Genomic DNA, 14,547 nt, shown 5'->3' on the forward strand with positions numbered 1-14,547 from the left:
GGCTCAGCCTCCATGGCCTCACCTCAGTTTGGAAGGTCCTGGTCTCTTTCCCAAGTAACGCCTCGCCTCTACCGCGAGCCATGCCTGAGGTGGTGCGGGCAGGTGCTCCGCCGCTTGGCCCAGAAGTCTGCACGGCAGCCGTCGCTGCGGGAAGGAAGGCCTGCTTCCCTGGAAGCCATAGGAAGCTTCCGGGTCTCAGGCCCCGACTGTGTATCCCCACCAAGTGCAGCGAGAAGCAGCCGGCCCCTGGCGCCCACACTTCCCTCTCCGTTAGAGCCCCACCCGCCGGCGGGCACCAGCGCCTGCCTCGGGGCACTTGGCCTGGGCGGTGGGCGCCGCTCAGTTAGGAAGGTGAGCACCACGGGTTCTGTCGGTACTCCTGTATTTCCCTGGTGCTTAATCTTTACAATTTCTGGCGGCTTTTCGTATTCGACATAGCTTCGCAGTGTGAGGGGGAAGTGAGGTGGTGGCGGCCTGTACCTTCACAGCGGCAGCAATGCAGTGAGAGTGGGAGCAGTTTTTGTTGGTTAAACTTTACTTTTATTGTCCATCCTCTTCCCCAGAGGCATTCTTGGGGAAAGAAATTGCTTGTTTCTCTTTGTCACCTCACTGTGGAAGTTCACACCTTCATTTAGGCGCACACAATGATTACTCCATTCTAAAATGTCAAGAAGGTAATTTAAAGGACTTTAAAATAAAAACGTAAAGACTGCCACCCATTATGTTGTTGGCACGAGACCTTATAAAGTGGCTAGAAACTGCAATAATAAGACTAACAGTCTTTTTAAAAAGTGACTTTGAACTACGGAAGGTCAAACTAACAGAAATCAAATCCCATCATTGCATGAAGGGAATGAGGTTATAGGGGGAGCCTGGGGGCCTGAGGCAGTCGGCGGCAGTGCAGGGAGCTGGGCTCTTTCTAGAAGAGCTCCCGCCAGCCTGATGCGGTGTTTGAAGAGCGATGACCCAGGGAGTATCCTGGACTCACACGAATGAGCACGGGGTCCTGGATGCTCCGCTCATAGAACACGGGACACTGCGTGCTGCAAGTGAAACGAGGACACCGTTTTCTGGTCAAACCTGATACATTTAATTTGGCATAATAGTGATTTATTAGGTATTAATATTTCAAAACTCTACGTCCGTGTCAACATCCCCACAGCGCGGGGAGCGCCTACAAGCAGGACTTGGCCCCGAAGAGCAGGCTGCTGTTGCAGTGCAGGCAGTGCGTCCCGTCGCTGGGGTTGTAGGAGCCGGGGCTGCAGATCACTGTGGAGAGAACAAGGGTGAGAGCGTGTCCCCCACGCCACGCCAGCCAACCGTGCACGGGGGCCACTTTCTAAGAAGATTCCTTGTACTTTCAATCTTTGTTTTTAATTGTGGTCAAAGGCACATGACATCAGATGTGCCATCTAGCCGTTCTGCAGGCCAGTAGTGTTAAGTCCCTCACCTGCTGCACAACTGTCTCCAGGACGTTTGCACTGGGCAAAGCTGCAGCCCCAGGCCCATCACACTCCCCCGCCCCCCTCCCCAATCCGCAGCCCCCATTCTGCTACTTGTTTCCGTCAAGTCTGACCACTCGAAATACTTCCTACAAGTGAAGAGCCTTAACCTTTTACTCCGATCCTGGCTGAGACTAAGATTGTGAGCTACAATCGTTTTGCTGATCACATGACGTTGAGTTTAAAGGCTGACTGAGCTGTCCTGTCAGTTACAGCAGAAGCCACGGAGGTGGAGACGGTGGGTGGACCCACTGTGATTGGCATGGCCCACAACAGCCATGACTTAGCGGTTTAAGACAGCCAAATATGGAAGGGTATGGACCAAATTCCTAACAGTATCTCAATTCAAGTCTATTTCTATCAATTGCTCAATGTGTAATTTTGAAAAAAAAATTACTTAGCCCAGCTTAACTGAGTTTGATCATCCCCAACATAAGAATAACATATATCATATCGAGAATGTGTTACCATAGTTACTCTGCATAAGAGAAAGTAAAGAAAGTAGGAAAACCAAGGACTTAGACCAAAAAGCATCCGGGGTCACTAAACGCTCACGGCCCACTCCTCCCACTGGGCAGAGGCGGCGGCAGTCATGTGACGCCCCAGCCCCGACTGGCGGGTCTGATCCTCGCCTTCCTTCTGCCCCTGCACCTCAGGTCACCAGGGCAAGCAAAGGCCTCACGCACCCGAGGCCGGGATCCTGGCCTCAGAGAGGACCCTTTCCGGCACCACGAGGCGAAAACGCACGCCATCGTTGGGATCTGGGCCAGATTCTATTACTTAACCTCATAGCTTTCTTTTTAACACATATTTTTTCAAACTGCAAAATATTTAAACTGTTATTCAGAGAAAGAATTTTCCATTCTAGGTTCCACAGAGTTCTTCATGTATTAACAGACATTTTATTTGGGAAATAATACTTCAGATGGAAAAAAATACTGGTTAAACAGTTAGCGAGACGTATTTGCTGCAGTAATAGGGGTGCTTAAGGTGGCCACACACGTGGTAAAATTCTAATGCTGCAACGTCATGTTTCCAAAGGCCTGTGCCATGGCCCGCTTCCTCTCTCTCTCTCTCTCCCAGGATTCAAAGTCGGAAAACAGCTGGTAATGAAGCAATCCATGTACTTCTTCCAAAAGGAGAAGAGGTGAGTGCTACCTAATCCAGACCATACACATGGGCGCTCATCAGGAATGGGTTCTAAAGGGAAGATGACTTGACTCTTTTTCGGGTAAAGAACTCTGGCTCGTAACTACTATTCTCCCCCATCCCTCGACCACTGCCCAGCACGCCTCACCCTCTTTGCTGTATTAACCCCTTGGCCGAAATCCAGCCAGCTTTTCTCTTCTACATCTTCAGACTCACAGTCTTTTCAAACACTATTTCCAATAAACTAAGAAGTAATGACATAGTGTAAACACATGCTAGGCGGTCACTTAGGCATAACGAACAGAGCGAATGCTCATAAACGCAAAGCAGGGAGCGCAGTCCATGACCTACCGCAGCACTCAGGGCATTTTGGATGCTTCACAGCATTGATTCCGTACCCGGGAAAGCAGCGGTTAATCCAGACCATTTGCAGGGTGTCTTCAATGTAGTATATTTCAGGCAACGGACTTGCACGTCGGCCTAGGACTTCTACTTGTTGACTGAAAAATCTCTCTATGAGATTTTTAGCCTAAAACAGAAATACAACGTGAAGAAATTAGTTTCATAAATAAGTGTAATTTAGAATACATAAGGTTGCTCATGTATTTAGAAGCAGGGGAACCCACATTCTTGAGGTTCTTTTCTTTCCTTTTTTGCATTCATAGGATGTAGATGACACGTGAAAATTAAAGAATGTCAACTGCAGACCTCAACGACTCCAAATGCCCTGCCGAGCAAACCCAGCGAAACCACTTGGACATTTACCACACATTGTGGTCGCCTGGGATTTTGAATGATATGTGGATGGGCCTATGAGCGAAATCAAGACTGCTCTATGCAATTCAATGTCCTCCGGGAAACGCACTCAAAGAAAAGTGCTTTAAGAGTCTTTAAGGAGGCCATGTCCTGAGGCAGCCCCTCGCTCTCCACCAACAAAAATCAGGTTTAAACAGGTCACAACTTCTAGTTCCGTGATCCAAAAAAATCAAATTTAAAGATCATCACAGCATCACTGTGACCTATCATTATTACATTTTTGTCTGTAATAATTATTCTGGATTGACTAATAAAATTAACAAGAGGCATATACTTTCCAACGACTGACAATTTCACCTGTTGAAGCGCGAGGTGTGGCCATGGGTTCAAACCCTCTACAAGCCAGTGGTTCTGCTCGGTTCTCACCGCTAGCTTCCCCTCTGACCTAGTCAGGAGCATGATGAACGGACTCTCGCTGACCTATAACCACTGATGGCGCCCCTCAGACACCGTACAAGTCATTTCCCTTCCATAAAAATGTCTACAAGTAATTATCAAAATCTTCTCCATGCACTTCTTTTAACACATATACACAACTCTAATTCCATTACTCAATTATTATCTTTTTATAGTTTAAGTGGCTTTCTTGAGCTTTTAATAAATTCAGGTGAATTTGTTGATACTTATTTGGTCAAGCATAAATTTTATATAAGAAAGTGCTTAAGAAAAAAAAAAGAAAGTGCTTAAGAATTAATCAGAGATAGAAATATGGTACCTAATTAACTATGTTTAATTGCCAAACTCGAATTAAAAGTTTCAGGAAACACTGAGCTTCCTAACACTGCATCCAATAATAAATAAATACATATCAATGAAACAGGATCTCACAAAACCTGATGGGAATTAAAATGACCATATAAATCAGATTCCTATTTCTTATGTTCCCTCTAAGAATAAGGACAGAATCTAGATTGAAAGGAGGTGGGAGAGGTACAAGAAGGTATAGAGGAGATAAATGGACGAGGGAGACTTGCCTTGGGGTGAACAGACAATACAATATACAGATGACGTATTATAGAATTGTACACCTGAGGCCTATGCTATTTTATTAACCAATGTCTCCCCAATATACTCAATAAAAAACATATACTTAAAAAATAAATGACTAAAAAGAAATCATCACCTTTTCAAGTGCAATACCTACATCTTAAATTGGAAAGTTTTACAATCATCATACTATAAATAATTTAATATTCCAAATATTTAAAAATAATTTTATAAAGTATATGTGGTAATTTAGGATACTTAGAGATAGAAAAATATCACCGTAAGTTTACTGATCATGACAATATATGAAGTATAATTTAAAAGAAACAAGTAAATTAAATTGCTGCTGGAGTTAAAGCATAATTTTCATCCTAAGCCAAATAAATGGGAATCATCTTAATATAGTCAAAACGTTAAATTTCAAAGTATTCCATGAAAATGTTGCCTCTGTTAAACTCTTAGCATTTCTTATTTTATGAAGTTTTGTTATCATTGTTGAATTCCCTGTGTGTGGGGGGGACTGATTTGTTTTACGAGTGGCTAAGATGTTTACTTATGCCTCACTCATTTATTTTCTTATTTCCAGCCTCACATGCATACCTTAGATAGCCTTTTGGAATAGTCACAAGTATGGTCGTCACATGGCTTGGATTCTTTTTCAGTATCTATACATGAAACTGAGAAAACACATTACATTTGATCATGGATCTAATGTATTATATCATAATATTTCCACCCTGTAGCTAAATATCATAATAGACATTCCTTATACTAAATCCCATTCTAAAGTAAAATATCATAGCAAGGTTTCAGTTATGTGAGTACAAACTTTTCACTAAGTATATAAATCAGTAGAATATTATTTGAGGGCTCTTAGAAGTAAGTCAAAGTAGAGAACATGAAGATACTCAGGTTATAACATTTACATTGAAAACCACTGCTGGTAATTCACAGGTCTTAACATTGGCTTCCTATCCTCAAGTTGTATTCTTTAGAGAATTGTATATCCTTACCTGCAAATTTAAAAAACAATTCATTTTGAAAGCCAGCTTTTTGCATTTTAACATGATGGCATTCAGACTTCTGTAAGGAAACTTCACATTTAATGTCATGAACCAGTTTGCTTAAAATCTGTAGAAGTTTATTCTCAAAAGAAATGTTATAGATACTATTGCAAGGAGCTGAATGGTATCGGGCTGTGAACTGGTAATAAAAGTGAGGCTCACGATACGCTGCGAAAAATGAACAGAGAGCAACACACAACAGTTACTTATGCAATTCCAATACATTGCAACTACTCAAGAGAAATCACTGCATGGAATAAAGCTATTATATATCTCAACTTAATAAACAATTTCTCTAAACATTACTGACAAATGCTATTCTAGGCACTTCACAAATAGTAACTCAGTTAAATTCCCTAACATCGTTTAAGATGGGAATTATTTTACTTCCATCTTGGAAGTTTAAGGATGAATAGATTGTCTACACAGACAGCCCTGCAGAGAGCAGATCCGCCTCCCCGTGACCTCCTCACAAAGGGTCTGTAAAACAGAGGCAGCCAGCAATCCCTCCTGACCTGAACGAGTAAAAGGAACACAGTCCCTTTAAAACAAACGAGCTGAAGCGGTTAACACTGGAAAACACAAAGGAACGGTGATGCGCCAGGCGGTGCACCGCTTACCGTACACGATGAACTTGAGCTGGACGTTCTTCACCGCCTCCTCCACGGTGGGCTTGTACTCCAGGAAGCACGTGTACGCCCCCGTCATGCCCTCCTCGAAGTCCTGGAACACAAGGCTCCCCGTGGTGGTGATGTGTGTGGTGCTGTTCTCTAAGGAAGACACAGACGCGGCCGCTCCTTAATTACATGACATCAAGATAAAACTACAAAACGCTTTCCAAACTAAGCAAAGCGTCACCATTTATCCGCAGGATCATTCACAGGAGTTGGGGCATAACCGTGGTTGATCTGGTGTTGGTTGACGGCAGGTGCCAGGGTGACCTTGGTGTCAGAATGTCACCAACCTCAGTGCATCAGCTGTGTGGCCACCTGAGTGGCAAGATGAATTCTACAAGGATCAGTTTCTAACTGGGCCCCAGAACTGGGCATTCTCAGATATCTGTTCAGATCTACATACGTGCAGCTGTGTCCATGTGTGAAGTGCAGACAATGGCTGTGCTTACTGCAAGGGCTGCTGCAAAACTAAGGGGTTAGTTATGTGCAAACTGCTGAGAACTGCAGCCAGCACCTGACAGTTATCGAATGTTTGTTATTTTTATAAATTCAAAACAAGAATGTGAAAACATACTCTTGAAAAATACATACACATATATTTATACATGCTATGTATTTGAATGTGGCCTTTACTAGTATATATATGGTAAAGGAAGAGAGAAAAGCTAAGAAGTAATGTTGTAAAAGTTCAGGACAGTGTTTACCTGATAGAGGGGTTGGGAAAAGACTAATGGTCTTTTTAAAGCCACTTATTAAGAGGTTCAAACTGTAAATCTTGACTTGCACAGCAGGCTCATATGTGTTTGTCTTATCATGCTTCATAACTTGCATGTATCTCATACACACATGTATATGTCAGATGCTTCATAGTATCAGATACTTCATAGCTGAGATCATTCAACTATATAAAATATTAAAACATGCTACAAAACAAACATTTCTCATGCATGTTTCTTTAGCAAGTCTTTGTATGAATATATTTCCTCCTTCCTCCATCTAAGGTGACAAAGTAAACCTGTGCGTTTTCATCTGCAAGCACCATATCAATATACTAATAAGGTGAAGGAAGGAAGGAAGAAAGGGAGAAAGGGAGGGAGGGAGGGAGGGAAAAGGAAGGAAGGAACGAAGGGGAATCTATATATATATAAAAGCCAAGTGACCAGAACGATGGAATGGCCGGTTGCTATGACATACACTGTGGCAGCCAACTGGCCTGATCGGGGCCCTGATTGCCTCCCACAACCGCCCATGGCCCCTCCCCCTGGCTGGCCCTGCTTCCAATCAGACACCCCCATCAGGGGCAGGGCTGGTCTACCTCCCACACACACACACACCCCCAACCGGCCCGGCCCGATGGCCCCTGTTGGGGTGGGCCAGCTGGACCCCACCTGTGCACGAATTTGTGCACTGGGCCTCTAGTAGAGCAATAAAGAAAAACTTCCTCAGGAGATGTACAAAAATGATTAAGTGCTTCACTGAACAGACCTTCAAGATGAAAATTCATTCATCTGAATTTTCAAGGCTGAAAAGAACAGAGCTAAGCTCATCTACAGGCTTTGAATTGCACTGCAAAAATAAATTGGCTTTTAGCAAATGAAACATTAGAATAAAAATAAGATCTGCATTTCAAAATCACTAAATAAGAAGTGGAATGAAGAAAATGTTGATGAATCAGTCATACCAACAGTAACTGCCCGTGGGAAAAGTACCTGCATGAGAATCAGATCTTGTTTCTCAAAAATCTGAAAAGTGAAGGCTACCATTCAGATGTATCCTGAGTCGACTTTTTCCTCTGGATATATATGCCAATGCTAAGTAACTAACTCTCTTACAAGCACAAGTAATATATTAATACACAACCACTAACAAACCATGCAGTATATTTAAAAGCATGTTTTTGATATAATATATTCAATGTTAAATTTAGTCATTTAAAAAAATGTGATAATAATATTTAAGTTAAAATCAAATATCCATATTGTCAGGATTTTGGTCAGAAGGAAATATAAACTCAAAAGTATAAAATTGTAACTACTAATAAAGTCCTGAATTGCCCTGGTGTGGGGCCGTATACAACAAGCAAAATCATATGTACAAGTGTGTGGCTCATAGTGTTCATTTGTATTTTTAACAAAAACCCGAATCATATTTGCTTCTTCACATATATGTTACTCACATGAGTCTGGTTGAGGTAACCAAAATGATTTTATGAACTTTAAAAAAAGTAACACCTTTTGGAATATACTAGTAGATGCTTAGAGAACTTCCCAAACAGTTATGTCTGCATCTAAAATTCAGGCACACCATCCCCATTGCTGGATTACAACTCCAAAAGGAAATCGCAGGAAAAAGAAGTGAGGAGACAGATGAATGCATACGAGATACAAACGTTCCTTCTGCTCTGGTATATCTCAGACACAGCGGCTCAGGATCGCCGGCGGAAACGAGGCCTACCTGAGACGATCTTCCCCTTGGGCCCGTGCCACTGGAACGCGGGGTCTATCAGCTCGGAATTCCGCAGCCTTTGGGTCACACATAACACGTGTGGACTCTTCTGATGGATCATAACATACACTTTCACTGAAATACAATGTTAAAACGCTCCAATAACGATTTGTGCTTTCATATTTGCAGTTTGGATTACATGTTCTCCTAAGTTTTGTCTGGATTATTGCTATTACTTAGTAAGGACTGAATTTCGTTGCATTTCAGGTAACTAACATTAAAAATATACACATATATTATTTGTGTGTATCTCAATCTGAGCATGATGCATTGGTCTTTTTATTAAGGGGTCATATATACTAGTTTATTTTATTCTCAGAATGTTATTTTAATTATCCAGTATTAAGATAATTCTATGTCTGTACTTTATCTTTTGTTGTTAAGACACCCAGAAGAACCAACCATGCCTTCCAGTCTCCACATCTGTGAGGCAACGCCTTCCTGTGGTTCAATCCAACCCTAGAAAACTAACACGCTTGCCAAGAGCTGAGCGCTTGCAGCATTCTGACTTGCCCTACTCCCCTCTCCCCTCTCCAGCTCTGCAAGAGAGAAGCAACTCATCACATAGATGTGATCCTCAATAACATTAGTAGCTCATTTCTCATCTGAAACCATATGAAATAGAAAGTCTGAGTAGACCTAAAACAAAGTGTTTGCATTCGTAATAAAAAAAAAAAAAACCCACAAAGTCCAACCCCAGATAAATTCACTGATGAATTTTTCCAAACAAGTAAAGCAGAATTAATTAACAATAGCTCCCAAACTCTTCCAAAAAATAGAATAGGAAGGAACACATCCCACCTAATAAAGTTACTGTTACCCTAAGATCAACATCAGACTAATACTACACAAGAAAACTATATACATTTCTCTCGTGAACATAGACATAAAAATCCTTAAAAAGTTAGCAACCAGATCCAGCAACATAAAAAGGAATTATACATCTTTATCAATTGCTTTTTATCCCAGGAATGCAAGGTTAGATCAAAATACAAAAATCATTCACTACCATATCACATCAATAGAATAAAGGACAAAACTCCATTATCATCTCAATATATGCAAAACAAGTAATTGACTAAATGCAACACCCTTTCACACTAAGGCTTTATGCCTTTAACAATGGAGGAACACAGGGGACTTTTCTCAGTCTGATAAAGGGCATCTACAAAGAGCTCACTGCCAACACCGTACTCAGTACTGAAAGACTTCAGTCTGCTCTCCCCCTACGATTAGGGGTAAGATTAAGGCATCTGCTATCTTCAATATTGAACTGGAGGAATTTTTAGCTGGAGCAACTGAAACAAAAACATCCAGGTTGGGAAGGAAGAAATAAAACTACCTCTATTTGCAAATGATGTGGTGTTTTATATATAGAAAATCCTAAAGACCAATTCCACCCCACACACCCCACACTAAAAAAAATAAAGCTAGTAAGTGATTCAGCAAGGTGGCAAGGTGGCAAGGTGACAGGATGCAACATTAGTTTGCAAAACTCAACTGTATATCTATCTACACAATCGGAATGACCAACCCAAAAACTAAATTAAGAAAACCATTCCATTTACAATAGCATCAAAAAAATAAAATATTTAGGAATAAATTTAACAAAAGAAGTATAAGACTTTTACATGGACAGCCATAATATCACTGAGGGAAATTAAAGAAGACCTAAATAAATGGAAAAATAATCCATGTTTATGAACTGGAAGACTTACCACCTGTTAAGGTGGTAATACTCTCAAAGTTGATCTACATATTTAATGCAACCCATATTAAAATCCCAATGGTCTTTTTTGCATAAACTGACAATTCTAGAACTAATATCAAATTGCAAGGGATCCAGAATAGTCAAAACAATCTTAAAAGTAACAAATTTGAAGGAACCAACCTTAATGATTTTGAAACTTACTATCACGCAAGAGTAATGGAGATAGCGTAGTACTGGCCTAAAAACAGACATAAATGGAACAGAATTTGGAAAAAACAACAACACAGCAGACATCTATGGTAAACTGCTTTTCGACAAGAGCATGGAGACAGTTCAATCAAGAATGAAAAACCTCTTCCACAACTGGAGTTAGAACAACTGGATATCCACATGCAAAAAAAAAAAAAAAAAAAGAAGTTGACCACTTCCTCACACCATATGCAAAATTAATTCAAAGTGGTTAAAGACCTAGTTATAACAGGAAAAACTATAAAATTCTTATAAAAGACTTTGTGACTGCTGATTACAAAGTTTTGAAGACATGACACCTAAAGCACCAGCACCAAATTAAAAATAAAAATTAGACTTTATCAAAGTTTAAGATGTGTGCTTTAAAGCACACTATTTTAAAAATGAAAACACAATCCACAGAATGGAAGACAATATTTACAAGTCAAATATCTGATAAGAGTCTAGTATCCAAAATGTATTAAAAAAATCTTCCAACTCAATAATAAAAATGTAACCCAATTAAACATGGGCAAAGAACTTGCATAAGCATGTCTCCAAAGAATGTATGCAAATGGCCAAGAGCACTGAGAAGTTCAAGGGCATCGGCATTGGCACTAGGGAAATGCAGATCAAACCAGCATGCGAGCCCCTTCCACACAGACGCAGAGAGCTGACACAGACCGCACAGGGACTCTGGTCCGGGGTGCCCACCACAGCATTCCTCATCACAGCCAGAGATGGGAACCACCCAGATACCCACCCGGTGGGCACTGCCTGTGGTATATCCATGCGTGGGATCCCACTCAGCCATAGAAAGGAATGAAGTCCCGAGACATTCGACAGGATGAACGGCCCTGGAAATCACTACCCTGTGAACGAAGCCAGGCACAAAATGCCACACATATGAGCGCGTCGGTCTGCTCATACGCAGTGTCCAGAAAGGCAAGTTCACAGCGACAGAAAGCAGGCTAGGGGCTTAAAGGGGCTGGAATGTGGTCACGTAATGGGTCTGGCATTTCTCGTGGACCAAAGACACGTAAGATCACAGTGCTCATGGCCGCACAAACTTGGTAATACACTAAAAACTACTGCACCGTGTGCTTTACGGGGAGCTTTAAGGCAGGTGACTTCACCTCAGTAAGAAAATATACAAAACATTTTTACTTGCTATACCTTATGTGGCTACTGCGAAATATTAGGAATCCAAAATCTTTATGATATATAGATCTTGTTTGAAAAAAGCTTTCGTATATTTGAACTATATACACTTAATAATATGGGAGTTATTATATAATAACAAGAAACCACTATAGGCAACTTTAATTACAGAACTGTTAGAAATAGCTATTTTTTGCACACGTAAGCAGTTACATGTTAGACGTGGTGAACGTGACTATTGGAAACAACTATAATCCATTGTCCTAGAAGGAAAGGGCCTTAGGAGACCAGGATCATTGAAGAATATTAGCCTTTGGACAAGATTGATAAAATTTAAACAAATGCTAATTACTTTCTAAAAATTACTGAATGTTTATCTGTTAATACCTGGATAATTTGGTGATCCTACTATTTTCAGTGAATCTTGGGTCAAGCTAAAACTTCTTGGTAATCGAATCAAATATCCAACTATAAAAAAAAAAAAAAAAGAAATGAGCAACAATCTGCCTCCTGAGAAATTCCAAGATATTCAAATAGTACATTATCACACTAGAGGCCCGGCGCACGGAAACCTGTGCACCGGAGGGTCCCTCAGCCCGGCCTGTGCCCTCTCGCACACCAGGAGCCCTCGGGGGATGTCCGACGTGGGGAGCGGCCTAAGCTGCAGTCTGGCCTCCCTCTGTGGGAGGCAACCCACGGGCTGATAGGGGGACAGCCCCGGCCTGCTAGTGGCCGACCCCTCCCCCCATCACTCCGCTGCCACCACCCTGATCGCAGTCCCCTCCCTCTGCCCACTGGCACCTGCCTTGGCTGGCCTGGTGCCGCCCGCTCGCCAGCCCCGCCTCCCACCTACTGGTCGTTCTGCTGTTTGGTCTATTTGCATATTAGGCTTTTATTATATAGGAGGATACTTCTTGGTTGAAGGGGCAAGCCATAAACCAATGTCCCCTGACACCTGGCATCCATGTTTCTACTCTTCTCTCCTTACACGATCCAATAAAATGAATCGGTCCGCTGCTGCCCCTATTATATCTTGCCTCCAGCTTTTACTGCATCCACTTAGAATACTTTCCTCATTTGTAAAAGCCCAAATCTGGCATCCTTCAGGGCCCAGATCACCTGTCCCCTCCTCCTTCAAACCTTCTGTTTGTGTCCCCTCTAACCTTCCACAGTACATCATCAGCACCCTTCTGATGACACCCGCTCCACATGTATTACCGTTCTGTGTGCACCTATATAATTTTCCTTACTAGATCACAAGCTCCATGGCTAGTATGATCAGTATTTATGTCAACTTATCAAGAATCAGTATGAAGTACTGTACCTTGCACTTAGTAAATATTAAATAATGATTGTTAAATATAATATATCCTGATATTCTCGTCATTGTTGAATGAGCAAATGTGATGGACATAATAGCGTGCACAGAACTAGTGGGAGGAATAGTATAAAAATGCTATAAAGCATTTCCCAAGTTACCTGTAATAGAAAGGGAGTAAGGAAAAAAAGTATGGTTCTCAACGTCAGAGGACCCGAGTTTCAATCATAACTGCCACCTTTTGGCCTTAGGAAAGTCACTTTAAACTCTCGGAGTTTCAGTCTTCTCGTTTGAAAAATGAGGCCAAATTCCAGACTTGGGGAGTTGTTGCAGGATTTGAATGGCCTATTGCGTCCGCTGTAAGGCTGACGTTGCCTGCTTACTGCACTCTGACCCCTCTGGTCCGGCCTCACGGGATTAAAGGGAGGCGCGCCCCCAGTCACCCCTGCAGTAAGACACGGCCAGATCTGTGCAAGCCACGGCCGGAGGTGCCCGCTCCCCCGGGTACTGCACAGTGACCGGCTGGTCCCACCTTCACTAGGGGGCGGTCCCCAGGGCCCTGATGCCCGGCCTCCGGGGTGCCCGTCATCTTCACTGCGTCTCCCCTTCCTCCTCTCACCCCGCCCGCCGCCACTGCGTCTCCGTGCATGTCCTTGGGCGGGACGCCTTCTCACCTTCTCCCTTATCGGGACAATTATTAGCATTTTGGACAAATCCCTCTCATGCTTGGACATACTTGGTACTTTTTTTTTTTAAGCCTGAATCCTGAACACAAAAGAACGCAGCCAAAAGCTTCCTACTGAGATGGCAACAGGTCACGCTGACTTCCGTGTCTGCTCATCAGCACCGGGGACAGAATCTGAAACAGGGGGCACCAATGGCGGCAGCCTGGGGTTCACGGGAACCCCGAGTGCCCCTGTGGTCACGGCTCCCCCCCCCCGACAGGTGGCGCTGCAGGACCGCGGACGGCGACACCTGGGGCGTCGGGGAGCCGAGCCGGGCAGGTCCGGCCAGCGGGCGCAGGGCCCTGAGGCGCAGCCCCGCCACGGACACGGACACACGGACACGGACACGGACACACGGACACGGACACGGACACGGACATGGCGTGGGCGCTGGGCGGCCCTTCGTGCACACGCCCCGCAGGCCCGGCCCTCGGCGGTCACGTGACACAAACGCCCGCCCGGAGCCACGCCCCGCTCACCTGTCGGGGGCGCCGGCAGTAGGAAGGCCGAGAGCAGGAGGACGACGGCGGCCCGGGAGAGCGGGGAGCCCGAGGCCCGCCGCCGGCCCCGCCGCGCCAGGCCCGGGGCCCAGGCCTCCATCCACACGCCGCCCGCCACCCGCCGACCGTGGACTCTGGCAGTCGTTGGCCAGCCCGCGCCCACTCGCCCGCCCGCCGGCGAACTGGAATGGAGGCCCGAAGGACAAT

The 14,547-nt window shown here is 43.6% G+C and overlaps 1 protein-coding gene across 2 annotated transcripts; it reads right to left on the reverse strand.

The window, feature by feature from the left end:
- Positions 1–1,066: 1,066 nt before the first annotated feature.
- ZPBP (zona pellucida binding protein) lies at positions 1,067–14,455 on the reverse strand. 2 transcript variants are annotated; one of them, XM_028154229.2, is made up of 8 exons: positions 14,320–14,455; positions 12,185–12,265; positions 8,647–8,772; positions 6,139–6,288; positions 5,468–5,686; positions 5,055–5,131; positions 3,050–3,180; positions 1,067–1,269 (listed from the first exon to the last, which is right to left on the reverse strand). In XM_028154229.2, exons 1-8 carry the CDS (start codon positions 14,438–14,440, stop codon positions 1,137–1,139), a joined length of 1,038 nt encoding a protein of 345 aa, XP_028010030.1. In that variant the 5' UTR covers positions 14,441–14,455; the 3' UTR covers positions 1,067–1,136. The 2 variants fall into 2 exon arrangements, with proteins under 2 accessions (XP_028010030.1, XP_008145341.1); XM_008147119.3 differs by having other exon boundaries at positions 3,003–3,180.
- Positions 14,456–14,547: the final 92 nt, after the last annotated feature.

This window comes from Eptesicus fuscus, chromosome 14 (genome assembly GCF_027574615.1).
Source record: "Eptesicus fuscus isolate TK198812 chromosome 14, DD_ASM_mEF_20220401, whole genome shotgun sequence".
NCBI classification, from domain to species: domain Eukaryota; kingdom Metazoa; phylum Chordata; class Mammalia; order Chiroptera; family Vespertilionidae; genus Eptesicus; species Eptesicus fuscus.

Coding starts and splice junctions, on each gene's coding strand:
- ZPBP (XM_008147119.3), bottom strand. CDS start 14,440: ATGGAGGCCTGGGCCCCGGGCCTGGCGCGGCGGGGCCGGCGGCGGGCC. Junction 8,773..12,184: donor AGGATCACCAAATTATCCAG/GTATTAACAGAT, acceptor ATTGTATTTCAG/TGAAAGTGTATGTTATGATC. Junction 6,289..8,646: donor CAAGGGGAAGATCGTCTCAG/GTAGGCCTCGTT, acceptor TGTCTTCCTTAG/AGAACAGCACCACACACATC.